The following is a 27,133-nucleotide window of genomic DNA, read 5'->3' on the forward strand; positions in this document are numbered from 1 at the left end:
GTCGACTCACCTCGCTCGCTGCTATCATTGCCGACCGTCAACGCGGGCCTTACCCGCTATCGAAACTCGTGCCCCCCCGCTTTACGTAGATCTGCAATCCAGCACGCATCCTTGACTCGACCTTGACTCGGTCTTCTCGGACGATTCGGACGAGCGCTCTTGACGATTCGGACGAGGTCGCCTTCATAAGGACTCAGTGATTCAGACGCTCTCGGCTGATCTCGACGCGGACTCTTGAGCCAACCATCATGTCGCTCGATAGAGTGATGGCGCCAGACACCACCACGAAAGACGCGATTGAGCTGACCGCGCGCGCTTCGTCGCGACGCTCGGTACTCACCCCTCACTCTAATGGGAGAAGAGAATCAAGCGCGACGCTCGCCGAAACGCCTGCAAACCATGCGTGGGCCGCCCAGGATGCGATGTCGCCCGACGCGAACCCGGAGGATGCGGTGGTGAACGTATCGCAGCTCCCTCCGGTTGACGGAGGCTTCGGTGCTTGGTCTTTCGTACGCCTATGTCCCCTCGACCTCGCCCTCGCCCGCTGCTCAACGTTTACTTCATTTATGCAGCTCGCCGCCGCCTTCATGGTTGAAACCATCGCTTGGGCTTTCTCGACGGCGTACGGGACGTTACTCTATGGTAAGCACGGCTCTTACTTCTTCGAGCTCTCAATCCTGCGACCAAAATCAATGGCCGGGCGCGAGAACTCCGTTTCTGCGCTGCCGAATCTATTCCCAAATTGGTGTTCTTCCTTCAAAGCACCCATACTGATCCGCCCTTCCCTCAGCCTACATGGAAGATCCCAACTTTGGCTCCCAGCCACACGCGACGTCGCTCCTCGCGCTCATCGGGCCCATTGGGTCGGGGATTATGTATTGTTTGTGTGAGTGGTTTGCATTTTGGCGGACTCTTTTTCCTCGACCCGCCGTCTTTACTTCTTCCATCTGCTCTCTTCCGTCACTCATCCACTCGCCGCATCTCTTCATTTCTCCTCCGCACCTCTCTATCTTCTCTCGTGCGCGACCCCACCCCCTCTTCTCACACCCGCGTCATTACCCCTCCTCCCATACGCTAATCCCGCACCTCCCCTCCTCTCCCACGCGATTTATAACCCTTCTTCTCATACGCTACTTTGCACATCTCTATCTCTTCTCCTTCGCACCTTCCCCCTTCTCACACTAATCACCCCCCCCCCACCCCCCCCCCCCCCACCAGGCCCCGCCCTCAACCCGGTCCTCTACCGCTACCCGCGCGCCGCGCGCCCAATCGTGTGGGCGGGCACGGCGATTTGTTTCGTGAGCTTGTTTGCGTCGAGTTATGCGCGGACGGTGAGTGCGGGTTGAGTTGTCTTGTGTAGGCTGAGTTGTCTTGTGTAGGCTGAGTTGTCTATTCTTCTGCAAACTGGCTTTGGTATTCGGACAGTTATGTATAGATGAGGGGATGTTCGGGATAAGACTTGCGGTGGTGCTGGTCGATCGACGAGACGCGCTGACGCTGGCATCCACGAGACGCGCTGACACTGGCGCATCGACGAGACGCTGACGCATCGGCGTGACGCGTCGTCGTCCTACCGCGAGCGACATGCCATCGAAATCCGCGAGATCTGGCGCTGATGATCCCTCTAGGTCGTCCAACTCGTTGCGCTCCAGGGCGTTCTCTACTCGATTGGCGGGAGTGAGTTCGAATCTTCGATCTAGGTTTCGAACCTTGAGGTCGCGACTCCAGCCCATCTCTCCCAAGCTCGAACTCTCACTCTCACTCTGTCCGACGCGCTTAAGCTATCTGCTTCTCCAGCCCGAGATCCCCCCTCTCTCATCCCTCACATTCGCGCTGAATCTTGTTAACTCTCCGCCTTCGCATCGATCTCTTCCTTCGACTTCGTTTCTGCTCGCTCCCCACCTGATTCTTGACTGACATCCGCCCCTCGCAGCCATGGTCTACGTCCCGACCATCTTCTACATGTCCCAGTGGTTCGTCGAGCGCAGGGGGATCGCGAATGGGGTGATGATGGCTGGTGCGTTCCCTCCTTCCCTCCATCTCTGCTCCTTCCCCATCTCTTCGCCCGTACTCTCCTCCCCACGTTCCATCCCTTCCGTCGTCTTTCATCTACGGTCGTTTGTGGCCACATACGACGAAGCCGTCCTACTTATGACGAATCCGTCCTACTACCCGTCGTCTCCGAGTCGTCCTTCCTCTTGCATCTCCGCTTGCATCCACCCCCGCTCCTTTGTCTCCCGACGTCTCCTCCTTCGCTTCCTTTCCTTCTATCCCTTTCTTCTCTCCCCCGCTGAGTCTTGGTCCATCCAATCCTTCCTCGCCCTGCTACTTTCTTCCCATCGAGTTCCCCTCACACCCCTCCCCTGCCCTGCCCTCCCCTGCCCTGCCCTGCCCTCCCCTGCCCTGCCCTCCCCTCCCCTCCCCTACCTCAACTAACCATCCACCCAGGCACCTCCCTCGGCGGCGTCCTCCTCCCCCTCGTGCTGCCCCCGCTCCTCTCCCGCGTCGGCCTAGCGGGTACGCTGCGCATCTTCGCGGGCGTGACGACGGCGGCGCTGGTGCCGTTTCTGCCGTTTATCAGGGGGAGGGTGCCGGAGACGGTGGGCAGGGGTGGAGTGGGGCGTATGCAAGACGTGCATGAGATGCGAAACGTGCATGAGATGCGAGGAGTGCATGAGATGCGAGGAGTGCATGAGTCCGATTCTCGCGGCGAGGTCTCGACAAGAGGCGATGGCGGGTCGGACAGCCGAGTAGGGTCGGTGCGCGAAGACAACCTGAGGGCGGCGAAGAAGTGGTGGACCGAACCCTCCTTCCTCCTCCTGCTCGCCGTGAACACGCTGCAGGCGTTCGGGTATTTTGCGCCGATGCTTTGGTTGCCGAGTAAGTGTTTGGTTCTGTCTTGCGCGCGAATGTATCGCTAGGGCGTGATCTGCGTTTGACCAAGGGCGTGTTCTACGCTTAACCAGGGGCGTGATCTACGCTTGACCAGGGGCGTGTTCTACGCTTGATCAAGGGCGCTCGTCTTTGGCAGGGCGCGCTCTGCGTCTCTCTTTCGCAGGACGCGCTCTGCGTCTCGCCTCGGGAATGCTCCATGAGGCCGCGGTGGCCGCAGTCTGCGCGTCGCCGTGGTGCTGGAATAATGAACAGGTTCACTGACGATGATCTTCACAGCATTCGCGAGCGAGCTGAACCTGAGCCCGTTCAAGTCGTCTGTGTCGCTTTCGGTGCTGAATGGTGCGCATATATCCACCTTTTCGCCCATCATTCACTCTATTGCATCTTACCCTCCCCCGAGACTGACCCGAACTGACCACTTTACCCAGCCGGCGCCGCCCTTGGTCGCATCTCCACCGGCTTCCTGTCCGACCGCTTCAACCCCTGGGCCGTCGCCTTCTTCACCCTCTTCCTCACCGCGCTCTCCGCCTTCGTCCTCTGGGGGGTTCTGGCGTACACGTTCGCGGGACTGCTGGCCTTCAGCGTCGTGTACGGCGCGTTCTCGGGCGGGTGGGCGGCGCTATGGACGGGGCTGATGCCGGCGGGCGCGAGTGAGTCACGCACATTTTCCTGTCCGGACTTACTGACCTCCCCGCCCAGGAGACGACCCGAACCTGGCCACGACGCTCTTCGGCTGGCTCCTCCTCACGCGCGGTGTCGGGAACATCGTGTCCACGCCCATCTCGACCGCGCTCGAGACGCCCGTGTACTGCACTGGGGCGTCCGCCGCGCACAGCGACTTCATCTCAGTCGTGTCCGACAACCTCACCGCGGTGGCTTCTTCGGCGACTCTCGCCTCCTGCACCGGCAAAACCGCGCTCGACCTCGGCTTCGACGTCGCGGGCGGGCGGTTCGAGAAGATGATCATCTATACGGGCGCCTGCTTTGCGGGCGCGGCGCTTATGGTGACGATGGGGTGGGGCGTAGAGGCGAGGAGGAGGAAGGCAGAAGGCGAGGAGAGGAGGGGGTGAGAAGTACGTCTCACCGAGCGAGACGAGGCGTCGGTACTGATTACGCTGCTTCAGGATATTACTCGCAAGAGCGTTGTAAACGAACGTTCATAGAAGCGAGTTTGTGTCGACAGGTACTGTACTTTGATTTGCATTGCGACCAAACTGGCCGTCTTGACCGCGCATGAAACCTCGCCAGTTCGGTGGGTCACGGTAATTCAGCATCTTGCTAAGGCCGCGTGCATCTATTACACAAGATATTCGTGTGGCTGAGCGATGATTATGGATTCGAAATTGCGTCGCTGATATTCTGAACTTATTGACTCTGTAGGAATAGAGCACTTCCTCGCATGCCATCCGGAGGACGAATGCCCAATTAGGTCACGTCGGAATGCATCCGCGTGATACGGTTCAAGTCCGTCGGATGCTTTTTCGCAGGGCTCTTTCTTTGGCTCGCGTAGTCACCGTTGCCAACTCATTCTCGACAACACGCTTGACAAGCGCCTCGTCGTCGAACTCTCCTGTACGTCGGTCACGAGCAATGGCGGGCGAACATTACCCGCCGCAGTCCACCGAGGGCATTCTGCCTGCGCGAGTCGCGGTATAAAGAGACGGCAAGCTCAGGAGCCCAACTGGTTCTTACAACTCACCACCATCCTCTGATTGCTGTAGTCGTTCTTCGCATCCTCATCATCAACCATGTCTTCTCCTCGCCGCATCGCCACCGTCTTCGGTGCTACTGGCCAACAAGGTACGTCTCCTCAATCCCTCTATTCACCTACGCTTGAAATACGCTCTACTTATCCCCGGTAACTGACTCCTTGCCATGCAGGCGGTTCCGTCATCAACGCCCTCCTCGCCGACGGCGTCTTCACCCCACGCGCCGTGACGCGCTCCACAAACTCTCCCGCCGCCAAAGCGCTCGAAGCGCGCGGCTGCGAGGTCGTGGATGCAGACTTGGGAAGTAAGGAGGCCGTGAGGCGCGCGGTGGAGGGCGCGGAATGTGTTTTTGGGGTGAGTCGAGGGTTATGAAGCGAATTCGATCAAGGTTAATGTGTCTGTTCGAAGGTCACCATCCCCTTCACCCCTATCTCGGAGATCCAGCAGGGAACGAATATGGTGGATGCGAGCAAGGAGTCGGGTGTCAAGTTCTTCGTTTGGAGGTCCGTATTTGCTTTGCACCTGACTCGAGAATGAACCTGACAGCCGTTCGCCAGCTCCCTTCCCAGCGTCAAGGAGATCTCGAACGGCAAGTACACCAAGGTCGCGCACTTCGATGGCATGTAGTCCCTCGTCTGTCGCTAAACCATTCACTGACTTAGGTGCACAGACAAAGCCGAGATCCAGAAGTACCTCAAGGCCTCGGGCATTCCGCACGCGAATATCCTGACTGGCTTCTTTCTCGAGAACTTCGTCTCCAAGTATGTGATGTATCCCCTAAGATCTTTCCTCCTCTTCTCCTCTTTCCCTTCTCTTCGAAACTGCGAGTCGCTCACTACGGCACACCTCTTCTCATCATCATCATCCCTGACGCCCCATCATACCCCTCCCCTCAACCACTAACCATCCGCTTACCTTTGACAGCATGATGCCTCTCAAGCCCACCGCTACCGGTTACGAGCTCAAGACGCCTGTCTCGCCTGCGGCCATCAATACCGTCTGCTGGATCGGGAAGGAAATGGGTAGCGCGGTCGCCACATTAATGCGCGCATATGCAAACAACAAGATCGATGAGCTCAATGGGCAGGAATATATCTTGGGAAGCGGAACGGCGACGTTCCCGGAGATTTTGGGGGAGTTCGAGGACGGTGAGCACTGTCCTCTTTCCCCTTCTCGATTGAGCGTCGGCGCTTCCTTCTTTGCGTTAGCGCATCCTTCCCTGAAGGATTGACAGCCCCTTTTCCCTTTACACTGTCGCCTCCTACACCTCTGACAGCGCGCATCGCTAGCAGTGGAGTTCATCGCTGACACCTTCCCAGTCCTCGGTAAGCCCGTTACGCTCACACGAATCCCCAAGTTGGGCGTCCCCGCGTTGGATGAGATGGTGAGTCCCGTCTCAATCAGCCCGCGCAGCCTGAAACTTGAAACCTCGCCCGCATCCCTCAATCAAAGCTCACTCACGTCTACTCGCTCGCCCGCCCTCGCTCGCTCTCCATTCTCCTCGCTAACCGGCTGCTCAGTTCGACTTCACCGCCGAGTACGACAGGCTCGCCGGGAAGCCGCGCCCGGACCCGCGACTCCTGGCTCTCGGTGCGGAGATCGGGTCGGTGCGCGAATTCGCGGAGGAGGTATTGAAGCCGTTTTTGAATGGCAAGGCGAAGGAGGCGAGGTGACGCGGCAGGAGTGAGGCGACGTGAAGGACTGCAGGTGAAGCGGCAGGACTTCTGGTGAAGCAGGGAGCTTGATGGTTCTTCTCGCGCGTACGAAGGGCTCAAGATATTGGACGTAAAAACCGAAGGAATATAGCAGCTGTATTGTATTCGCGCAGCAGAACGTCAAATGAATGTACCGTAAGACAAGGAGTCTGGAGCACTTGCTCACACGACGTAGACGACTATAAATGCGTGCGGATACTGCTTCATCCGCCACGAGCCGATCACCGCCTCGAGCACAGCGCCTCCTTCCGCCCTGCATACTCTGGTCAACACACAAGCAACCGAGTTAACCCCGTGTGCGTACCTGCAGCTTTGGAGGCACAACCAGAGCTTCGCTTCAGGCGTCCGCGTGTTCTATCGGAGAGAAGAAGTACGTGAATGACGAGTTATGGCCGCTTATAGAGAAGCCGCGACGCACGATGGAAGACAAAGATGGCGATCCATCTCGGAAAACCGGGAGGGGAGGAACAAGGGAGAAAAATTGGTGGACATTTCGGGTAGCGAATTTTGCGATCGCTAGTGGAAGAATCAATGGTCAGAACGAGCTGCTTGGGGCGGCGGAGAAGCGAAGGGCTTCACTTACTTCAAGCTTCAAGGATTCACGGCCGTATAGAAGCTTGCCTCACTGCGCCCCTGCGCGCTCATCCCCATCCTCCTGCTCCATCATCTGCAGTAGGATGCGTCCAGCGGCGCTATCCTTCTCGACGCGTGTAGTCACAGGCCTTCCCGTCCTATAGCGCGGTACTATTGCTCCTTCTGACGGCAGAAAGACGGGATGACCATCGGCTTCCTCCTCCGGCAATCGACGAGGCCCATGGAGCAGTTTTTGGACACGGAAGCCGACATTTATCAGCGTATCGGTGGTCCCGAGGATCACAAGATGGGCGAGCGCGGCCCCTGATCAGCGAGTTAAGCGGGCCCAAAGCAAGCAGATCAGACAGCGTACCCTCATAGGCAGGTTTTGTGCTGTTCGCGACGCGGAATGCGTCTTTAAACCTGAGGTGCGCGCGACTACCATCGTAGCCACGTAGCTCAATGGTGGTGCGATTCATGCGGAAGTTCAGAAAGAACGCGTCGCGTAGCTGGTCCACAGATCGCGCCATTCGCATATGTCGCACGATCTCCTCGGTCACGAACTTTTTCTGCACCAGGTAGTCGAGAAGCTCCTCGCGCTGGGTTCTTTTTGTGTCTCGAGTCGTAGCAATGTGCTCGAGCGCAACCCCCCACACAGTCTCGAGGACAGGATGGCGCAAGTCGGAGGCATTGTCGAACTCGGCGGAATGCTCGGCGAGGCGAAGCCGTATCGCGCCGTCATAGGGGTTGGAGGGCACGTGGTAGTACAGAAAACCTCGAGTGCCGCTGGGGAACTTCTTCACGCCCTTGCGCTGCGCGTAGCAGATGTACAGGCGTACACTGCTGCCATCCGGTCGCACCAGCCATACCCCCACATTGCGATTGCAGTCGGAGAGGTCCTGCAGGTCACGATTAGAGATTTCCTCGTGGTGCAGGGCCGTTGTCGTGCGTGCTCTCGACTGCAGGGCAGGCAAATCGATCAGCCCTTCATTCAATAGCTGCTGTCTGAGGGTCTCTGTTTGGCGTCCACGCGCGAGGCTGGCAGCGCGCGTTCCCCACGTCACCGCACCGTTGTGCGCGCACAGATCGTGCCCGGCGTCGAAGTCCCTGGGAAGGCAACTGGGGACGATGAGAAAGCGCAGCGAGCACGACGGCGCGTGGAAGTACAGGAATCCAACAGTTTTGTCAGGGAATGGGACATGCCTGTCAGAACGACCATTGTTGTTCCGCTGATATCGAATCTTCGAACGACCAGACGGCAGTTGAACGAAGGCGGATTGAGCAGCCGAGAGGTCAAGTGCATCAGCAGAGCAAATGCTCTGGGGTCGAGAGTCGATACTGTGCGAATTGACCGCCTGAGTTCCAATCGGTAGCCGACTAGGGGTGAAAGCAGCCCTCTCTGAAGGTAGTGTCCTCTGAGAAATACGCTGCCGTTCATCGTCATGAGGAGAGATTTCCGCATCGAGGGTAGCCTCCCTATCATCGTGCTCTCCGCGCGTTCGCCGTGATGGTTGAGGCCAAGTTTCAATAGCTTCCCAGGCCGACCACGTGACCTTCCGAAAAAGACCGAACGGCGGCAATTTACTGTTGATGTTCGAGATTTATAGCCGTCTAGCCGTTGGCGACGGAGGGTCCGCGCCCTTCCAGAGTATGAAGGGCCCACCATATTCTACTATATCCTGCGAGCGGTTGCGAGGCAATGCGCTTTAGTATTTCTGCTCTGCGATTTTGCTAGCCCACATGACGCACTCAACGGGCTGCGAGGGACATACCCGATGAGAGGCGGCGATGGACCCAAATGAAACTGATCAAAGGGTATCCTGAACGATCTTAAAATTCGCACTAGATTGGCGTGGAGAGGCGTCCTCGACGTGCCAGTCGCGCGGGACCGCTGACGGTCAATACGCGTGCCCTTGACGAGCATAAAGCACGACCTGGAGGACCTCGCCGAATTCCTGCCGAAACGTTACATCAACTCAGACCCTTCATTCCGCATGGCCTTCGGCCGCAGGACTCCCGGCTGACGGGGCGCGTCTGGCGGTGGACGATGCGTAGGGGCATCACGAGACCACGGTTCAAGTCTACAACTCGCTCTGGATGCATCGTCGAAGGCGCATGGCGCGGACAGGCGAATCCGGAGGCAGAACCGACATTAGTCAGAAACACGGTGACGTTCAGGATTCGGATATAGACGACCCCAGCTGCGACTATCTTCTCAATCCTCTACGGCTGGTCCATCTCATCTTGTATATCTATCTACCTCAAAATATTGGGAAGCGAAGGGATCACCTGCATCCTCCTTCGCGCCCGTGCCATCCAATTCTTCCGAGGGTAATTACAGTACTATAACTCCTTCGGCGCGTCCGCCGCCTTCCTCTGCAATTACAACCATTCCCGCGAATAGGATGTCCAAGTTCGACAGCGAGCGATGGGTTTGGACGTGAGAATGAGACACCGCGTCCTGGATTCGTCCATGCGGAGCAGATCCTATGGCTGCTTTCCGAGACGACGGTGAATAAGGCCTTGTTGACCTGGTGGAAGCTGGACCTGCGCAACGCGGATGATGAGATGATGTGCGAGTGGGATGAGAAGGCGGCCTTGCCCAGGCGATAAACAGAAGGAAGTAATCGAGGGTCTTGAGAGCAGCGACGCTCACAGACGTGCCAATCGACAGCTGGGCCGTGCGATCCAGCAGGTCCATGTATCCGTGTACGACATCACCTTCAAAGGTTGCACCTTGTACGCCATACTGGATGTTATCTCGCGCGCGCTGAAGCCATCCGCCGCACGATGCGCACCTCATCCTGACGTTCGCGATGCTCATAGCCGGGAACACGCGGTACTTCTCTGCGGTTTCCGCGACCTTCTAAAGTTGGGTAAAGGGAGTGCTTTCTAGAAGCGGGTGCCGGCGAGGGTAGTGAATTCGAGGATTGTACTGGTCCAGGTCCCTGCGAGACTTCCTTTGCACTGGTCCCCTTGAGCCCTCCTTCGTACTTGTCCTCCAGAGACCTCCTTCGCATCGCCCGCCGTGCGCGAGACTTCCTTCGTGCTGATCCCTGCGATCCCTCCTTCGCGCGGGCTCTTCCCGCATTATTCTCCACTAGCCCTTCCTCTTCTCGACATCCACCGAACCCTCCCACCCGCACATCTTGCCCTCCCTCCCTTCTCCCTGCGTGCACCCCACCCACCCTCCCCCTCCCTCCCTTCTCCCTCCCACCCGCACAAATCCAACTATTCCCTCCTCCTTACCCCTCCCACAGAACGACAGCGAGTGACCCCGTGACCAGTGACGAGCGAGCGCGAAGGAAGCCAGTGGCGAGCGAGTGACTCAGTGACCAGTGGGGACGAAGGTGATGGAGAACGAGGTTAGAGGCGAAGGAAAAGCAACCGATGGGAACGAAGGAATAAGGCTGAGGGTGAAGGAGAAGCGACAAGTGGGGACGAAAGTTACCAGTGGGGATATAGGAGAACGAGATTAGAGGCGAAGGAGGAGCAACCGGTGGGGATATAGGAGAAGCAACCGGTGTAGGCGAAGGAGAACGAGGTTGTATGCGAGATATAACGAAGATGGATGCGAAGAGAGGCGATGGCGGACATGATGAACATGTGATCGCTGGATACGATGGACAAGCGACCGCCGCTGCACATGATAGACACAAGATCGCAGAGCGCGAAGGAAGGGTTGAACACGCCGCGGAAGAGTCCATTGAAAACGATGAAGGCGCACCAAGTCGAAAACCGAGAGAAGGATCAGAAAAAAAAATTGACAACCACCGAGAGATAGCCCACCGCGAGGGTCGAACTCGCAGCCTTCAGATTCGCCGGCAACGGACCGCCTAACGTAAGAGTCTGACGCTCTATCCGATTGAGCTAGGCGGGCGATGGGGAGGCAGGAAAAAAAATATTAGAGCAAGGTGGGAAGGGAATTTGCAAGCGAGGTGGGTGGGAGGCGCCCCCTTGCTGTCCGACGCTGACGAGCCGCCCGCATTATCGTCTGAGTCTGACGAGCCATAAGCGACCTCGTTGCGCTCGCTCGGGGGCCGTCGTCGGCGCGCGCGGGGTCGTCTTCGACGACCTCAGCGGGGCCTGTCCTCGTTCGACAAGCTTGGGGTCTGTCGTCGACGAGCGCGGGATCCATCGTCGACGACTAAGGGTGGCGCTCGGCCTCGGCACGCAAGCATGGCTTCTGATCGAGAGCAAGCAGCGCAAGCATAGCTTCTGATCTCGCGAGCGAGCAGCGCAAGCATAGCTCCTGATCTCGAGAGCGAGCAGCGTGCCCAACGAACTGGACGACGTCGATGAGCACGGTTTGCATGGTCTGCGAGTCTTAGTACATCTTCGTGCTCCAGCTGGTCCTCATTCTGCTTCACGGCGAGCGTGGCGCGTTTTCAGCCAACCTCGTCGAGCTCGAAGTGCGCACCTCGTTGAAGCAGGGACGCGTGCCCATCCAAGCAAGGTACGAGTGCCCATCCAAGCAGGCACGCGCGTGCTCGGAGAAGAATCGCAAAGGAATGCATTTCGAAGGAGCGCGTGATGTATAATAGGTCGTGTTCCTGCGTCTCCTGCACGCGTCGAAGTTTGACCACCGATTATACAAGGGGACTCCATCGGTTCTAAGCCTATTCAGTACAACCATGGGACATGCGACTCGGAAAATGCACGCACCTACGTCACGAGCGGGATACAGAACGGATGCCGGGCACGCTGGAAACGTCCTCAATCAGATTGGGCACTCATGAGTGGGTGGTAGGATAATACAAGTAGCATACGTACCTATAGCGAGGGCGGCATAGATCGATCCAGCTCACTGCGCCTCCAACGCGCGCCCTTCGCCGTCCTCCTGCGCCATCATCTGAAGCAGAATCCGGCCGGCCACGCTATCCTTCCTGACGTGTGTCGTTACAGGCACTCCTGTCCTATAGCGCGCTACCTCCTTGCCTTCGGACGGCAGACTTCCGCCACGGCCGTCAGCGCTTACGTGTGGCAACAGACGGGGTCCGTGAAGCAGCTTTTCTATCCGGATGCCGACAGTCATCGTTGTATCGTTCAACGCCAGGATCGCGAGACGCGCCAGCGCGGCCCCTTCAGGTGGAATTAGATAAGTCTTGTTACCATTAGAACGTCAGACCGACTTACCCTCGTAGGTGGGCCTCTTGTAATCCGAATCGCGGAACGGACTTTCTAGCTTGATGCGTGCACGTGCGCCATCGTCGCCGCAGAGCTCGATGTGAGTGCAGCGAGAGAGAAAGTTCACGAAGAACACGTCGTGTGGGCGAGAGACAGATCGTGTCATCTGCAAATGTCGCACGACTACCTCGTCCGCGAGGCCTTCCTGCACAAGGTAATCGAGGAGCGCCTTGCGCGAGGGTGTTGTGGCGATTGTGGCGAGCGTGATGCCCCAGGGAGTGTCGAAGAAGGGCTCGCGAAGGTCGGGCGCGTCGTCAAACTCGGCGACAGAGCTCGCTAGGCGGAGGCGGATGGCGTTGTCATAGGGGTTGGGCGTGGCGTGGTAGTACAGGAATCCACGCGTGCCGTCCGAGATGGGCGTGCGACTGCTGGAGTCCCCGTACCTGATGAGCAGGCGCATGGCGGCGCCGTTCGGGCGCGTCAGCCGGACTCGTACGCGGCGCGCGGACCCGGAGAGGTCCAGCAAATCGCGGTCAGAGATTTTGCGGCGGTCGAGGGTCGCTATAGTGCACGCTCTGGCTTGGAGTGCAGACGCCGTCACCAAGCCCTCTTGTAGGATATGTCGTTTCACGTGTTCCATGACTCTGCAGCATGCGAGCGTCGAGGGACGAACACACCACGTGTCGTCGCCGTTGGGCAATAGCAGATCGCGGCCGGTGTCGAAGTCTTCGGGCAGGCGGCTGGGCACGATGCGGAAGCGCAACGAGCAGGAGGGTGCATGGAAGTAGAGGAAGCCTACGGCCTCGGCGGGAAAGCGAACTACTGACGAGCGGCCGTTCGCGAGCAGGCCACCAGGCTGATGGTAAGTGAATTTCGCCCTGCCCGAGGGCAGTTGGATCGTGGGTTGTGCGCGAACCGAGAAATCGAGTACATCAGACGGGCCAAGGCGCGCGGGGTCCAGAGTCTCTATAGACGGATATCTTTGCTCCTTTTGTGTCAGGGGATTTCTGGTGGCAACGTAAGAACGCGAGTCCAGCCTTCCCGCTCGCGCAAGCAGCGTCAGGCGTGAGCTCAGCCTTCCGGCAGAAGCGGCATTGCGATGTAGTGTAGAGCAGAGAGCGCCTATACGATGCAAGGGGAAGGCTCTCTTCATCGCGCTCACCCCACCGGGTTAGGATGATGGGTGAAGTCAACATGTGTCGGGCGCATCACATGTTCGGTTTCCGCACCCGGAGATAGCCGAGCGCCATGATTTGATCGTTTTGGGCGGCCTTGGCGGGAGAGAATGCAGGGACTCTGGAGAGAAGTAGTATGTTCTCATGTTGATACACTCCTTTTACTGTACAGCTCTTGCCGGGGCTCGAACCTGTCACTAGGTCACTTCTACGCACTTCTTGATCCCGACCACCGTCGCGCCCACAGCCTCATGCTTGCGATATGCTTGCTCCATGTAAAGATGAGCGTCCAGGCGCACCTCGCCGAGTATGCACTCAATTTCAACGAGCACGTAGTCACTCTCGCCGATTCGACCGTCGCGCATGTAGCCGTACTAGTAGGTCCGTCTGCACAGTGTACCTTTCATGCAAGCTTACTCTCACTCTCGATATACTATAATCCCTGTGGCCTTACTCACCCCGCATCACACAGAGGTCGATTCAAAATATGGCGGTAGCTCGGCTATTTCCGGGTGAGGAAACCGAACATGTGATGCGCCCGACACATGTTGACTTCAACCATCATCCCAAACCGGCGGGGTGAGCGCGATGAGGAGGGTCTTTCCCTTGTCTCGTATAGGCGCTCTCTGCTCTACACTAGATCGCAATGCCGCTTCTGCCGGAAGGCTGAGCTCACGCCTGACGCTGCTTCCGCGTTTGGGCAGCCTTCGGTCGCGCTCTTACGTTTCAACCAGAGCTCCCACGACTAGGAAGAAGCGCAGATATCAGTCTATAGCGACACTGGATCCCGCACGAATCAAATTATCTGATGCACTCGACCTCGCGGGAAGCATAGTATCCACGATCCAACTGCCGACGGGCAGCGCAAAACTCATGTACCACAGAATTAGCTTACTCGCGGACAATCGCCAGTCATTCGTGCGCTTTCCCGCCCACGCCGTAGGCTTCCTCTACTTCCATGCGCCCTCCTGCTCTTTGCGCTTCCGCATCGTCCCCAGCCGCCTTCCCAAAGACTTCGACGCCGGCCGCGATCTACTCTTGACCAACGGAGTTGACACGTGGTGCATTCGTGCCTCGACACTCGCGTACCGCAACGTCACAGCGCCCTTGCTGCAACATATTTTACAAGAAGGCCTAGTGACGGCGCCTGCCCTCCAAGCTAGAGCGCGCACTATAGCGACCCTCGACCGCCGCGAGATCTCTGACCGCGACCTGCTGGACCTCTCCGGGTGCGCACACGTCGTACGAGCCCGGATGGCACGCCCGAATGGCGCTTTCATACGCCTGATGATCAAGTACGGAGACACCAGCGACCACACGCACACCCTGGACGGCATCCGTGGATTCCTGTACTACCATGCCGCGCCCAACCCCTACGACAGCGCCATCCGCCTCCGCCTAGCGAACTCTGTCGCCGAGTTTGACGACGCGCCCGACCTGCGCGCGCCCGTCCTCGACGCTCCCTGGGGCATCACGCTCGCGAATATCGCCACAACCCCCACGCGTAGGGCGCTTCTGGACTACCTTGTGCAGGAGAACCTCGCGGACGAGGTAGTCGTGCGCCATCTGCAGATGTCACGATCTGTCTCTCGCCTACACGACGTGTTCTTCGTAAACTTTCTCTCTCGCAGCACTCAGATCGGGCTCTGCAGCGACGATGGCGCACGTGCACACATCAAGCTAGAGAATCCGTTCCGCGATTGGGATTACAAGAAGCCCACCTACGAGGGTACGTCGGTCTGACGTTCTTATTCTATCAAGCCTTGTCTCATTCCAAGTGAAGGGGCTGCGCTGGCGCGTCTCGTGATACTGACGACGACCGACCCGATGATCACTGTCGGCATTTGGATAGAAAGGCTGCTCAACGGACCCCGTCTGTTGCCACACGTTAGCACCAGCGGCCGTGTCGGGTCTCTGCCGTCAGAGGGCAAGGAGGTAGCGCGCTATAGGACAGGAGTGCCAGTGAAGACATACGTCAGGAAAGATAGCGCGGCCGGTCGGATTCTGCTTCAGATGATGGCGCAGGAGGAAGGCGAGGAGCGCTCATTGGAGGCGCAGTGAGCTGGATCGATCTCTCATGCGCTGGTTACAGGTACGTATGTTCCCTAAACATCCTCCCACTCACTCGAGAGCGCCCAATCTGATGAAGGAATATTTCTAGGGTCCACCGCATTTCGCCCTCAAACGGCTTCTCTATCGGCGTCTTCTACACCTCCACTCTATGGTATAGGGGGCCTGAGTTGAGGGAGTCCTATACGACACGTTGAGTCGTAATGATATCTAAGAGCACGTAGGACCTGCTGGGTCTCGCTCGTGGCGTAGGTGCGTACGTCTTTCGAGTCGGACGTCGCTGGGTTGCACTGAGAAAAGCGTCTAGTACCAATCGGATTCCCTTGCACAACCGGTTGTAGGTTTTCGGCGTGGGCAGGAGAGGCAGTCGTTCAAATTATCTTACAGTGTGCGCTCCTTCGAAATACATTCGTTTGGGATGGTATCCGAAGTACGTCAGTCCGGTCTCGCTCCTCAATGCTCATTTTCGAGCTTTGTGATGCTGCTTGTTCCCTGGGTACGGCTGGAAGCCCTTCTTCGCGATCTCCCGCATCAACGTGCCTTCTGTAATGAGAGCCAGGCGCCGTCTGAGGGGTAAGCGTTGACCAGAACGGTGTTGGCGCTTCATGTACCCGGGAACGCTGGGAAGAGGACAAATAAATTGAAGACGCGGAATGCTTATTGTCTTACTGGTAGGTACATATATCGCTCCCCGTCTCACTAACCACCAGACCCAGCTACCGACTTCGCCTACTCGTCATCTCAATCGCGTCTCCTTCACGCGTGTGCTCTATCCTTGACATGTCGCCGTCTGGAAGTCCGGCCGACGAGGCGTCAGTACCACTAGCGGGCGAGACGAAGCGGATCGACGCCATGAAGCTGCTCTGTCCTTGGATCATCGATATGGCCGTGCGGTGCTGGTATACTGTCACCACCAGGATGACGAACGTCGCGTACGCGCCCTGCGAGTGGATGCGCGTCAGCAAGAGCGAGGGACTTATAGTGAGCACGAAGCTTACCACGGAGAACTGAAGCACGTCGGTCACGACGACGATAGCGTTGACGTTCGCCATGGGCGGCGCGTAAGCGACGAGAACGACGATGGTGATCTGCGATGAGGGAATAAGCGAGCAGCCGGGCGCAATGAAAAGATGAGACGCACACACATGACGCAGAACATTACACCGGACTCAAGGAGGAGCAAGAGGATCCCTCCGACTCTGCTTCCACTCGAAAATGGGCCCAGCGAAGCGACGACATCGCGTCGGTATGCCCTACACGGCGGGAGTCCGTCATGGATAAAGGGCGCGTACATTCGGGGACGAGTCGTACCAGACTTGAATGCCCACAAGCGCTGTGGCCAGCACATTCGTGATGACTAGAGGCAAGGTAAACGCGAGGCTCTTAGGCGTAAACACGACCCTTCCAAAAGCCCTCGCTTGCGGGCTGACTTCGACTTCGCGGATGACGGCGCCGACTGGCAAAGGAGATATCAACGAGAGGCGACCAAGGAGGAAAGATGGAGGCGCACCTACGCTGCCAATCATGCCCAGCAATAACACTCCGCGCGCGAGACGACTATGCGGCCAAAGGACCCACGCTCTCCAGACTACGAGCGCGTCGCTCAGTATGTACTGCACATACCCAGACATCAGCTTCCCAGCGATTGCGCAAATCGCCACGACGTACACAGATGCATAAGCAGATTCCATTCACCATGAGCGGGTAGTAAATCTGCGGCTCAGCGCCACGCGCGTGGTGTCTGAATAAAGCGACCTCTTGACTGAGGACGCGGACGGCTATGAGCTCAATGGCGGTAGACGCCAAGAATATCGTGACAACAAAGGTGACGAGGATCCATGCCCGGCCGGACTTGCGACTGAAAATAGCATCACATGAGGAATAAGCGATGTAGAGGAAGGATAGCTCACGCGAGTGTTGCTACGGCGGCAATAGTCATGGCAGCCTGCACGCCTAAGCCGACGCATAAGCGAGTTGACTTGAAGGACAACCGGACGTACCGTAAACCAAAGACCTCGCGCACGTATCCATCAGGAATAGCTGGAAGAACTGGACGTCGTTCGAAGTCAAGCACCTCGACGGTGGCGACATGGTGTCGGAGAGCGTTGTCATTCGGGCATCGTGCACCCCAAGGCGCAGCGGCTACGCAGGATGAGCGAGAGGTTCGGCGTCTGGACAAAACAGGGTGGTTATAGGAGTGTCTTTCGAGGCACGGAGAGAAGGCAGTAGTACCTCAGGCTGTCTGCTTACTATTATTCCACGCGCACGCCGCCGCCGCACAAAGGGGATGTCGTAAAGTTCCTATACCACTCCGCGAGCAAAGACTGCCCTTCTGCGTGCTGCTGTAGCGGTAGCGCATGGGCGCATGACACCACATCATGGCAGGCGGAGCCAGTACATACACTCATCATAGGCTACCGAGTAATGCTATAGACGTCGAACCATTAGCATGCTTTCGAATGAGACGAGATGGCAGGCGCACTTGATGTCTGCCTGGTCTGTCAGGTCTGTAGACAGCCTGAACGCCGTCCTTCTCCATCTCAACTGTCACACATCCCTCCGATTGGCGGGTAAAGAGACACCACGTCGCGCGCAAGGCTGGTGGAGACAGTGGTTGCTGGATGTTGCAGAGCCTTGGCGAAGTCGACGCTCAGCGCGCAGTACTCGGAGCTTGGGAAGAAGGATTACCGCATCGCGTCCTCTTGCAGCCCACTTCCTTTGCGCGGGATGGACGAGACCTAATTGTCTACGACGCCCAAGTACCCCATGGCGTCACCTGTAGCGATCACGTGTAGAGCCAGCAACACACCGCGTCCACCGTCGCCTCCAGTGTCGCCCAGCGAGCGGGAGCTCTGGAGACATGGACCGTGGCACAGGACACCCCGAAGCCTCGAATCACTTGAGCACGTCGTGAGCACCAAGTGCATGCTGACGTCGCGAACTTCGTTGAAGTCGACCGCCTGCTCCATGTTCTCGAGCTCGCGCCTGACGTTGTTTAGGGCATGTGGTCGATGAAGAAAAGCATCACGAATAGCATTAGTGCACACAATAGCCAATAAAGATATACGAGATCCGCATCAATCCTCCTGGAGATATATCAGTTCATGATCTCAGAGGTGAGGACGGACACTGGCGAGGCAGGCCAAAGATAACGAGAAAAGCGACCGACGTGAAGGAAGGAGAGAAAGGGGATGGTGCGCCGAGCACGCCTGGCCAATCGTAGCAAACAGCCGATTCCCGAAGGCCCGAAGTCAAACGCGCTACCGTCGAGAAACGCGAGCAAGAGCAATACTCACCATCATGGTCAGATCTATCACGTCGCCGCTTAAGTCTATTCGCTCCTCGAGCTTGACCTCCGCCTTGACCTCCTTCTTGACCTTCTTACGTGCGCGAAGGGCGGCGAGCTCTGCCTGCGAATCTTGTCAGTGATGTGTTCGACGTTGACTTCAAGGTCGTGGACGAGATGGGAGCGCATCGATATGGGGCTGGAGCGAGGGAATAGGTGGATAAAGCAACAGACAGCAAGCAATAGTGCTCGAGGGACTGCGTGAGACGGGAGCCCACGAAGGGGCGACGGAGGACAAACAACTCGATACTCGGTGCAACATGCACCAGAAGCAGAACCGGACGCACCTCAAGCTTTCGTATCCGCTCCTCTTCCTCCTCGTCATCATCGATCGAAGCAGTAGGCGGAGCCACTGCGCGACGAACCGCGCGCTCGGGAGGTGGCGCGATGTCATCGGCCTGTAGTCGAGCTGGGGAAACGGGTGAGACTCTGGTCGAAGGACATGAAGGACACGAGCAGCTGGAAGTGCGACCCGTGGTTGGGGTAAGGTGCAGGTTGGCGGGCATGGTAGGGTGGAAGGGCGGGCATGGTAGGGTGGAAGAGCAGGTCAATGGACGTACCCAGAGGACGATAGTGGAACGTGAACCTTGCGATCGTGCGTATTCTCTTCGACTTCGACCGGCCGTACGCCTTCGTTGGCCGCGCCGCGCCAAGTCTGAGGAGGACGACATTGTCATGAGGGCAGCATTCGGAAACGTACGGAAATCGTACCCAACATGCTGCGCCACCGCCTTCTTCGCGCGCTCGTGCACTTTGGGCGTCTCGATCGTAGGCGTGGCATGGAAGGCCAGCGGCTGGATATCCGTGACCTCCTTCACCTTGAGCATGATATCTCCAAGCCCCTTCAGCGGATCGTCCAAATGTCGATCGTCGTCTGCGAGGCATTATCTCAGCATCGTCCGATGCCAGGGAATCTCAGGCGACGCACCGGTGACCTCTAACTGCGCGAACACGAACGGCCTCCGGGACGCTAGAGAATCACGGATGCCGTCCTTGAATATCGTGGTCCCCGCGCCGCCCGATGTCCTGTGCAGTGTCCCCCCGCAGTATCGGCCGTCCACTCTGACGTCCCCGACGGTGTGGTAGGTGTTCAGGGTGTCCTTCCAGCATACCTTAAAACGCTGAAGGAGAAGGTCTTTGTAAGAAGCTGTCCATCTCTCAGACCATCCCCACGCACCTTGCCCGTCTCCGACGCGATCCACGCCTCGGCGGTCTTCTTCCTCGCATGTATTTCCAGCTGGTACACGGTAGCCGGCTGGTCTTCGACCTCTATCCAGGCAGTGATGTTGTCAATGGTCACGCTGTTCATGATATGCGAGATTGAATATATTCGAGAGTCGGGGGAATAGCGCTCTGAGACTCCAGGCGATGAGAGTTCAGAACAATGGGCGTGTCGCTTCGCGGTCGTCACATCACGAAGCGTTACATCACATAACGTGATGTCACATCAATTGGCCTTGAATGCGCGACGACCATCTCGCCATGTTCGACCCTTCGACTTGTGTTCAAACTAGACGCAGCTTGATCGTAACTGCACGTCTTGGCTCCTCAATGACCTTTATTTGGTTTTACTCCTCTGGGTACGTGTTCGCAATGGCGAGAATTCCGATCAAGATCGCGGTGAGTGTGAAGCCCACGCCGCGCGAGTATCCGATCCTTGGAGCTACCTGAGAGACGTGATGGGCAAGGCGATATACGAGAGGTACGTGCCGTGTCCGTTCAAGCTCTCGGTGGATCACTTCTCTCTTGCCGAATCTCGCGGTCTTCAGTGCGTCTCGAATGGAACTCACTGTCGCCATATATGATTGGTGGCTCATCCGCAATCTCTTCTGCGCCGACGTCTACCTTCTCCGCAACTGAGACAGCAAGCCTCGACTAGTGCGGCTAGATACGGCTAGGGCGAGCACAGTTTAACAGATGCCTGGCCAGTCTCGACAGGGAATGATCCCGTCGTACGTACGACGCCCTGCAAGGTTCGTCTTGAGTGCATTCTTGTGGGGCGCTGAGGCTTCTCAGCACTGTCTTTTCATAAAGTTCCCCGAGATGAAGTGCGATCGCAGATGGTCTAGCGCGCCAGGGCGTTTCAAAGCGACCTGACTGCCGCGATGACAATGGAGTGGTCTTCGACGTCGCCACAGCTTGTCGGGGCTCGGATCTTTGATATATACTAAATCTCGAGATAACGTGGTGCGCTGCATAGTATAAGGACACACGTCGAATCCCCAGTCTCGTCCCTCTGCCCCCTCTTGCCACCTTCGGTATGTCTGTACGACTTGCACCGGTCCCTCCACCCACGGACTATGCCTCCTTCCTCAGCGCGCACATAGGCCGCATTTGTATGACGTGTGCGACATCCATGACATATGGTAAGTACCGTATTCCTCCCTATTTTGTTTGTTCTTGACGTCGTCAAGGCATACAGACAGCGTTATTTCTGGCAGCCATCTCTGCGGTCTCGTGAGCTCGCCATATAGCATCCCTCTCAAAGATTCTAACACCGACTCTCTAGCCGAAAAGAACAGCGCTCTCGGATACTCTTTTCGGCCCTTGTAACGCTTCATATCCTGGCAACTGCCAATCTGGTCTCGTACATGCTCGGGCTGTATTTCGCGCCACCTGGAAGGGTCGGCGAATCCACGGTGACTACACAGTGCGAATGGACAGCATATATTGCTACTTCCACGGCTTCCAACGCGTGCATACACCTCACGGTACCTATCCATGTCATTGGACCCTTGACGATCACTAAAGACCCTCCTTCTTTCACAGTTTCTGCTCAGTGATGCACTAGTCGCGTGGAGAGCATGGGTGTTGTGGCCGGACAGTCGTATCGCACGACTCGTTCTACTGCTGTGCATCATGGGAAGCATAGGTAGCAGAATGACATTCCCTAATCGATTTCTCGCTAAGTTCGTTCAAAAGCTGGCGCCCTCATTGACATGGGGGGGCAAGTCTTCTACGCCTTCTTCACCGCCCCGGTCATTGTCACAAACCTCGCTGCAACGGCGCTCGTAGGCGTCAAAACATGGTAGCTACCCCACTCGCGTTTCGATCTTAACTTACGCTTGCTATGGACGAAAAGGGTGTACAGGCGCCAGATAGCTGTCTGGCTGGGCCCTTCGTCTGGCGACAGCCGCGTCGGACGGGTTCTGATGCTCCTTCTCGAATCCGGCCTGGCTTTTTGTGGCGCATGTGTGAGCGGTCGTACTACGCGCGCGCAGATCGTACTCAACATCATCGAGCAGATCACGCTGACCGTGGTGACATTCATGGATGTCCGATTTGGCTTCATCATCTTCACTTTCATGAGAAGCTTCTTACAGGGATTTGCGGTACGTTGCGGGAGAGCGATGGTCGACATCTCGCTGACACTCACGCAGGGAATCTACGCAACGCTCGTCATCCTCATGGTAGCGGCGCAAGAGCATCTCACCTCCGACCCCGCACTCGCTGGTCAGAGCAGCTTTCTCGCGTCGATACGCTTTTTGTCGCACGATGAAGAGCCGGAGGACTAGACGACGGCGGGCCGATGGCGCCGCAAATTCAGTTGCTCGAACCCTATATCAGCCCGCTTGTGTAATCGATTTTGTCAGCAAGCGACAGACGTACTGCGATGCCCGTGACCTCTCCTTTCGCATGAAGGATGTCAGCGATGAAGCCTACCAGCGGTCTGGTAGGAAGTGCAAGATCCTTGACCTGAGGGAGACGCGATGACATGCTCGTATACGCAGTCCATAGCACTCCGACGTGTTTTTCCCTCACCCTCAGAGAGCGCAAAAGTTCGATACATGGACGGAATACAAGAGCAATACAGAAGCTATCTAAAATCTATGTTGCTTGGCACGCTGGACCTCTTTTTGTATCCTATCGAGCCACCTTTCTATGATGATATCGCAAGCATCGCAGGCTTCTACAAACCCCCTATTATCATCCATGTGTGTCTTGGCGTCTAGCAATGAGCCGCGCCCTTCATGCAACATCGCTTGGCAGAACCTGGTCTGGAGGCGATAGAACAGCACACACTCCCCACTGGCTGGCTGCCCAATCTCGCCTGCATGAGAGTACCCGTGGTACTCGTCCTCGGGGTCGTAGTACCATGGGTCGAGCGGTGGTCCTATTAGGCAATTGTGGAAGACGCCATCCCAGTGTTGGCAGTAGTCGGCCTACGCCATACATAAGAGATGAGTGCATATGCGAAGAAATGAAACTTACCCAGCGCGCCAGCGTCGCTGGCTCGCTCGACAGGGCGTGCACCACTTCGCTGAAGCTGTATCCTATCGTTTCAGGGGCAGCCAGCTGCACGAGGTCCTCGAGATTGTGTTTCGCGCTGAATTTGAGTACTTCGAGCGCGTTTTCCGGTATGTGGTCTCTGCGCATTGACCGCGACATTTCAGCGCTAGGGTGTGCCTCCATATGGAGCTCACGTACCGCATGTTAAACCAGCACAGCTGATCTGCCGCATGAACGCCATACTTCTCGACCGCCTCCGCGAAGCCAAGCACGACGTCAAAAGGCTCTTCTTCGAGCGACGGCTGTCGGACGTTGTGCATGAAGTGCATGAGCAGCTGGAGCACGACGGCGGTCTCGGTCAGCGAGACCGGTTCGGAAGGCGGCGCGGATAACGACGTCGAAGGAAACGCATCGCTGAATATCTCGAGGTTGCCCGTGTGCGCGCCGACCAGGACGCCGTCACTCGACCTCAGATAAATGTCGACAGGAATGGTGCACCCTGGTGACTGAGGCTGAGCGCATGAGCTTCCTTAAGGAACGACAGCGTACCGTTGACGGGGCATTTTGGAGGGTCAGCTGTTTCCATAGTACTCAGCAAGATTTCAGGAGATGCAAATCGACGTTGTTCCAGAGTTTGACGGAATGAAGCGAGATAGTACGAGCTAGTATGCCACGGGTTGAGTATCTCAGATATTCCAGAGCTCGTATACGATGCCTCGAAGCAGGGGTTCCGCTGAGCGTATGAACCGGATGGCGGTGCAGAACAAGCGGCGCTTCACCGGGGCAAGTTCAAGTTCGGCAGTTTCCGCAAAACGCCACATATTCGCGCTTGCTTCTTACGCTCATCTCCTTGCCGAGCGCCCTGCTTCAAGTCGACCAAGGCCAGCCGCGCGAGTCGCTTACAACGTGTCTGTATATCTACCGGGTACAAGAATGGATGCTGGAACACGTCAGATAAGACAGACGAAAGCCTTTGGCGCTGGACCTCTAATCATCGATCGATTGTGAGTAGTACAGCAGCCTCCACTTCGAGCGCCTCGGTGCATGATGGGCTCTGCACTCTCAACCTGAGGCCCTACCATGACTGCCGAGAGCAAGTGCACTGTTAGCCCAGCTCTTAGCGAGGCGAAGATCAGTGCGTACCTTGTCCGAGGGCGTTTCCAGCGATGGATACTGACAGGTCTTATCCGGTTAGTGACTCCCGACGATATCGCGGGACTCACCTACAAGACGCCCGAAGACTCTCTCATTACTGCTAAGCAGGGGTCTTTTGGGGGAACAACGGACTACGTCTTCAACGAATCTTTGCCGGGCGTCATCGAAGTTGGTACGCTCAAAATTGTCCTCGAGCTCGCCCGACGGAGGCGAAGCCCGTTCCTCGACGACCTTCCTTCACAAGTGTGGCGGAGACCGCTGAGACGTATCATGTCTTCGATACGATGGCGATCGCGCACAATTGCATGAGGTGCCTATGGGCTCGTCCTCACGATCGTGGACTTACTGACCGACCAATTTCTCAGTTTCAGTGTTGCGCTCAAAGATAACCCGCTTGAATCCATGCCCTACGCCTTCTGCCACCGCTATATCGAGCTTCTCAACCGGGCCGCTCCGTTTTCCGTCTATTAGCCCGCGAGCGTGGTTTTCATGAGCCCTCGCGTGCCCGCCTCGGTCGTAGCGTTGGTGCGTCGCGGTCTTTCTGTTCCTCTCGGGCTCTCATTGAACGCGCTTCTCCCAACAGGTCCATCACACCGACGCTTTCCGCCACATCCCTCTCATAAACTCCGTGATCCGGCCTGTCGACGACCACCGCGTCTGCGACAAGTGGCCGCAAATCCTCGACGCGCTGCACCTAACGGTGCTTGAGCGCGGCTGCGTGCCGCTCGCGGCGGTTATGAAAAACCTACTCAACGGCACCGACAAGACTGCGAAGTCTGAGTCGTGCGACCGGAAGAAGGGAACAAGACGCTGTGCAATATCCAGGTGAAGGAGTGGAAGAACTTGTAGACGAAGAAGGCACGAGAAGTTCTGCCCCTGTCGAGCTTCATGACCGGCTAGGTAAACATGTGTCAATCAATCGCATCTCGAATCGCTCTCGACCTTTTTTCCCCATGTCCCCGTTGGAGAAATCCCTTTCGGACGGTGCGACGGTGGACGTGACAGGGCTCGTCCTTGTCGCCGTTCGTCAGGCTATGTTCCATGGCATATTGCTCAAGTCCCCGTGAGATGGCCTGGGAGCTATAGAAAATGGTGTACCAAGTACTCAAAGCCCATGGTGGCGCTGCATCACATCTGTACGGCAAACATCATCTCAGCATTTCAACCAGTCTAAGCGTCGACAGGGCCGGGCTATACGGCCGATTTATATGGAGTATACGTTCGAAGGCTGGTTCCAAATTTCAAGCATAAAATGTAGAAAGCATCCCTCATTCCCGAGCCGTGCCGCGCCCACTACAGGACGGACGACTTGGGGCCTCACCCAACCACGCCGATGGCTGTTACGCCACGCCACTCCAAAGCGAGAAGGATCGCAATCTCGTCCCGCCTTCCGCTGCTTCGAAAGTTCCCACGCTGGGGGTACTAACAAGGCAGGCGCAATCGATCTCAGACTAGTTCCCTCCGACCACCGACATCTCATAATGATTTCTTTCTGAATCATGGCGTAGCAGAGGCTACTCATGAGGAACTAAAGTTTCATTCTTTCACTCTCTTCTCGCCAGTAATTCTTCGAGGCTGGCGGAGAATGGAAGCTCTCGAAGTCGCTGTCTTCGCGCTCATCTGCGCCTCAATCGGGTCATTTTCATCACAATTGGATCTTCCTTGCCTCACTCGGCTATCCGCTGCTTCTTTTGGCTACTCGCCGCCTCAATCAGCTTCCTTATACCTCAATAGGGTCACGGCTCTTCCGGCGTATTCACGCCTATCCCGGCCAATCAGTCTCCTAAATCTGCAGCGCTTCTCTTCGCCTTGAGGTATATAAGGTGTGCCGCTAATCTACTGTCTTCATATCCCGTGCTCCTGCCCTCGCCCCCGTTTCCTCTGTTTTCATCGACTAACCCGCGCACCTTCAAAGATGCATTACCTGCAAGCGGCGCAGAATGAAGATCTATCTCTGCTAGCAGAACAGCCGGAAAGACCTCCGAAGGTGCCACGGGAGCTGATGCCAGCGTCGCACGCCCGACGGGAGCTCTGGTATCGCGACATGTTCATGTCGCTCATTGGCTGGCCCTACGTTCGTGTGGCCTTCAACGTCGTCGTGCCGATCGGAAGCGCAACGATCATCCAGCCCATCCTGTACACGCCAGACCTGCAGATCACGCTGCACCTACCAGCTTTGTTCCATCTGGCTCAGCGACTCGCAGATCTTTATACCTGGCTGTCAAGCGCCCTGGAACGCGAAGGCACGTACTGTCTTCCCAGCTGCACCATCGGTGAGGCCTTGTCATGTCAGCGGCCACGAATCAGGATGTACCGCGCACCGTATCGGGACTGGGTGACTGTAGGCTAGCAGCACGATATATCTTCGTACCATTACACTACGACTGAGTTCGATAGTTCCAGAAATCAAGCTTGCTGCTCTGATATATTATTGTGGGGTATATTATGCTTCGATGTAAGCGATACGTGTAGGGATAATGTCGAGCGAGAAGAACGGGCTGGAGAACAATGGCTTTCTCATTTGGCTCCGTTTGCGTGACCGAACACGTCACCTCCTTCCCACCGTCTCCTGGCATCCTTCGCACCTTCATCATGTCCAGCTCATCGCCAAGTACGAAACTCGACGACGGCATCGCCTGCGAGGATAGGACCCTCGCCTCGACGGTCTCGGGCAATCGCCGTCAAGAACGACATCGAAGCCAAAGTTGAACGCAAGATGGCCGTGATTGCTCAAACTTCCTCCGGACTCCCGTCTTCATGACCCCTTGGGGACCCTCTCTCTCTTGACTGATACTAATATGGATGTACACCTGCTGACGAAGGCTCTGGAACTACGGCAGAGAGGACGGGGCAATAGGATCTGAACGGTGCGCAATCAAAGTCGCCCCGCCGCTGTGCCTTGCTGAACACGCACCCAGATCACCTGCCTGCGCTCAGTAACAGTTTGAGTACGAACGTGGTCCAGGATCATCCGTTCATGAGGGCAAGACGGTCTCTGTCGTGCGAACGGCGCCTGCGGCGATCGTTCATGCTCAATCAAGTCGTCGGCACGCCCCCTGACGCCATCTTGCACGCAACATTACCGGGACACCCCCTCAGGTCGATGGTCTCCCCCGCTCAATACGACGGCTCTCCGAA

The 27,133-nt window shown here is 57.1% G+C and overlaps 11 protein-coding genes and 1 non-coding gene across 12 annotated transcripts; 6 read left to right on the forward strand and 6 right to left on the reverse strand.

The window, feature by feature from the left end:
• Window positions 1-248: 248 nt before the first annotated feature.
• Window positions 249-3,965, forward strand: SCHCODRAFT_02703382 (MFS general substrate transporter; the record flags this gene model as incomplete). The annotated part of the gene is made up of 10 exons (XM_003029098.1): window positions 249-509; window positions 573-642; window positions 791-886; window positions 1,219-1,331; window positions 1,629-1,677; window positions 1,934-2,017; window positions 2,449-2,880; window positions 3,172-3,234; window positions 3,324-3,545; window positions 3,595-3,965. 10 exons carry the CDS (start codon window positions 249-251, stop codon window positions 3,963-3,965), a joined length of 1,761 nt encoding a protein of 586 aa, XP_003029144.1.
• Window positions 3,966-4,513: 548 nt separating this feature from the next.
• SCHCODRAFT_02633075 (NAD(P)-binding protein) lies at window positions 4,514-6,466 on the forward strand. Its single transcript, XM_050345749.1, has 8 exons — window positions 4,514-4,695; window positions 4,777-4,958; window positions 5,013-5,107; window positions 5,162-5,223; window positions 5,275-5,365; window positions 5,529-5,752; window positions 5,924-5,988; window positions 6,125-6,466. The coding sequence occupies exons 1-8, from the start codon at window positions 4,644-4,646 to the stop codon at window positions 6,275-6,277; spliced, it is 924 nt and encodes a 307-aa protein (XP_050198663.1). The 5' UTR covers window positions 4,514-4,643; the 3' UTR covers window positions 6,278-6,466.
• Window positions 6,467-6,941: 475 nt separating this feature from the next.
• On the reverse strand, window positions 6,942-8,816 carry SCHCODRAFT_02510040 (uncharacterized protein; the record flags this gene model as incomplete). Its single annotated transcript, XM_003029494.2, has 3 exons — window positions 6,942-7,216; window positions 7,266-8,476; window positions 8,665-8,816. 3 exons carry the CDS (start codon window positions 8,814-8,816, stop codon window positions 6,942-6,944), a joined length of 1,638 nt encoding a protein of 545 aa, XP_003029540.1.
• Window positions 8,817-9,926: 1,110 nt separating this feature from the next.
• On the reverse strand, window positions 9,927-10,777 carry SCHCODRAFT_02355293 (uncharacterized protein). Its single transcript, XM_050342461.1, has one exon. The coding sequence runs from the start codon at window positions 10,597-10,599 to the stop codon at window positions 10,138-10,140; it is 462 nt and encodes a 153-aa protein (XP_050198664.1). The 5' UTR covers window positions 10,600-10,777; the 3' UTR covers window positions 9,927-10,137.
• SCHCODRAFT_t189 lies at window positions 10,675-10,772 on the reverse strand. The gene has a single exon. It is a non-coding gene; the product is annotated as a tRNA-Lys (tRNA).
• A 919-nt stretch (window positions 10,778-11,696) lies between the features above and the next one.
• On the reverse strand, window positions 11,697-13,172 carry SCHCODRAFT_02510465 (uncharacterized protein; the record flags this gene model as incomplete). The annotated part of the gene is made up of 2 exons (XM_003029495.3): window positions 11,697-11,974; window positions 12,029-13,172. The coding sequence occupies 2 exons, from the start codon at window positions 13,170-13,172 to the stop codon at window positions 11,697-11,699; spliced, it is 1,422 nt and encodes a 473-aa protein (XP_003029541.2).
• A 663-nt stretch (window positions 13,173-13,835) lies between these two features.
• SCHCODRAFT_02633081 (uncharacterized protein) lies at window positions 13,836-15,694 on the forward strand. Its single transcript, XM_003029100.3, has 4 exons — window positions 13,836-14,923; window positions 14,978-15,286; window positions 15,356-15,516; window positions 15,572-15,694. Exons 1-2 carry the CDS (start codon window positions 14,068-14,070, stop codon window positions 15,253-15,255), a joined length of 1,134 nt encoding a protein of 377 aa, XP_003029146.1. The 5' UTR covers window positions 13,836-14,067; the 3' UTR covers window positions 15,256-15,286; window positions 15,356-15,516; window positions 15,572-15,694.
• A 286-nt stretch (window positions 15,695-15,980) lies between these two features.
• On the reverse strand, window positions 15,981-19,919 carry SCHCODRAFT_02510815 (uncharacterized protein; the record flags this gene model as incomplete). The annotated part of the gene is made up of 16 exons (XM_003029496.2): window positions 15,981-16,205; window positions 16,263-16,352; window positions 16,406-16,517; window positions 16,576-16,720; window positions 16,779-16,821; window positions 16,888-17,122; window positions 17,175-17,406; window positions 17,667-17,691; window positions 17,747-17,897; window positions 18,028-18,116; window positions 18,561-18,674; window positions 18,898-19,008; window positions 19,064-19,265; window positions 19,322-19,484; window positions 19,539-19,731; window positions 19,788-19,919. 16 exons carry the CDS (start codon window positions 19,917-19,919, stop codon window positions 15,981-15,983), a joined length of 2,262 nt encoding a protein of 753 aa, XP_003029542.1.
• Window positions 19,920-21,549: 1,630 nt separating this feature from the next.
• On the forward strand, window positions 21,550-22,125 carry SCHCODRAFT_02669985 (uncharacterized protein; the record flags this gene model as incomplete). The annotated part of the gene is made up of 3 exons (XM_003029101.2): window positions 21,550-21,638; window positions 21,693-21,942; window positions 21,991-22,125. The coding sequence occupies 3 exons, from the start codon at window positions 21,550-21,552 to the stop codon at window positions 22,123-22,125; spliced, it is 474 nt and encodes a 157-aa protein (XP_003029147.1).
• Window positions 22,126-22,366: 241 nt separating this feature from the next.
• SCHCODRAFT_02548246 (uncharacterized protein) lies at window positions 22,367-23,600 on the reverse strand. Its single transcript, XM_050343654.1, has 4 exons — window positions 23,390-23,600; window positions 23,039-23,339; window positions 22,823-22,979; window positions 22,367-22,773 (listed from the first exon to the last, which is right to left on the reverse strand). Exons 1-4 carry the CDS (start codon window positions 23,424-23,426, stop codon window positions 22,432-22,434), a joined length of 837 nt encoding a protein of 278 aa, XP_050198665.1. The 5' UTR covers window positions 23,427-23,600; the 3' UTR covers window positions 22,367-22,431.
• Window positions 23,601-24,087: 487 nt separating this feature from the next.
• SCHCODRAFT_01129955 (uncharacterized protein) lies at window positions 24,088-24,941 on the forward strand. Its single transcript, XM_003029102.2, has 3 exons — window positions 24,088-24,305; window positions 24,361-24,520; window positions 24,579-24,941. The coding sequence occupies exons 2-3, from the start codon at window positions 24,485-24,487 to the stop codon at window positions 24,822-24,824; spliced, it is 282 nt and encodes a 93-aa protein (XP_003029148.1). The 5' UTR covers window positions 24,088-24,305; window positions 24,361-24,484; the 3' UTR covers window positions 24,825-24,941.
• A 615-nt stretch (window positions 24,942-25,556) lies between these two features.
• SCHCODRAFT_02633098 (uncharacterized protein) lies at window positions 25,557-26,434 on the forward strand. The gene is made up of 2 exons (XM_003029103.3): window positions 25,557-25,818; window positions 25,911-26,434. The coding sequence occupies exon 2, from the start codon at window positions 25,911-25,913 to the stop codon at window positions 26,343-26,345; it is 435 nt and encodes a 144-aa protein (XP_003029149.1). The 5' UTR covers window positions 25,557-25,818; the 3' UTR covers window positions 26,346-26,434.
• Window positions 26,435-27,133: the final 699 nt, after the last annotated feature.

The sequence above is a fragment of the Schizophyllum commune genome (genome assembly GCF_000143185.2).
Source record: "Schizophyllum commune H4-8 unplaced genomic scaffold SCHCOscaffold_9, whole genome shotgun sequence".
NCBI lineage: Eukaryota > Fungi > Basidiomycota > Agaricomycetes > Agaricales > Schizophyllaceae > Schizophyllum > Schizophyllum commune.

Excerpts from the sequence above, each read along its gene's own strand:
- SCHCODRAFT_02633075 (XM_050345749.1), top strand. The coding sequence starts at position 4,644 with ATGTCTTCTCCTCGCCGCATCGCCACCGTCTTCGGTGCTACTGGCCAA. Across the intron at positions 5,224-5,274 it reads CAAGGTCGCGCACTTCGATG|ACAAAGCCGAGATCCAGAAG; the intron begins GCATGTAGTCCC and ends TTAGGTGCACAG. Across the intron at positions 5,366-5,528 it reads CTCGAGAACTTCGTCTCCAA|CATGATGCCTCTCAAGCCCA; the intron begins GTATGTGATGTA and ends TACCTTTGACAG.
- SCHCODRAFT_02355293 (XM_050342461.1), bottom strand. The coding sequence starts at position 10,599 with ATGGACTCTTCCGCGGCGTGTTCAACCCTTCCTTCGCGCTCTGCGATC.
- SCHCODRAFT_02633081 (XM_003029100.3), top strand. The coding sequence starts at position 14,068 with ATGTACCACAGAATTAGCTTACTCGCGGACAATCGCCAGTCATTCGTG. Across the intron at positions 14,924-14,977 it reads CAAGAAGCCCACCTACGAGG|GGGCTGCGCTGGCGCGTCTC; the intron begins GTACGTCGGTCT and ends TTCCAAGTGAAG.
- SCHCODRAFT_02548246 (XM_050343654.1), bottom strand. The coding sequence starts at position 23,426 with ATGGAAACAGCTGACCCTCCAAAATGCCCCGTCAACG. Across the intron at positions 23,340-23,389 it reads TCCAAAATGCCCCGTCAACG|GGTGCACCATTCCTGTCGAC; the intron begins GTACGCTGTCGT and ends CTCAGTCACCAG. Across the intron at positions 22,980-23,038 it reads CTGTGCTGGTTTAACATGCG|AGACCACATACCGGAAAACG; the intron begins GTACGTGAGCTC and ends GTCAATGCGCAG.
- SCHCODRAFT_01129955 (XM_003029102.2), top strand. The coding sequence starts at position 24,485 with ATGAGCCCTCGCGTGCCCGCCTCGGTCGTAGCGTTG. Across the intron at positions 24,521-24,578 it reads CCGCCTCGGTCGTAGCGTTG|GTCCATCACACCGACGCTTT; the intron begins GTGCGTCGCGGT and ends TTCTCCCAACAG.
- SCHCODRAFT_02633098 (XM_003029103.3), top strand. The coding sequence starts at position 25,911 with ATGCATTACCTGCAAGCGGCGCAGAATGAAGATCTATCTCTGCTAGCA.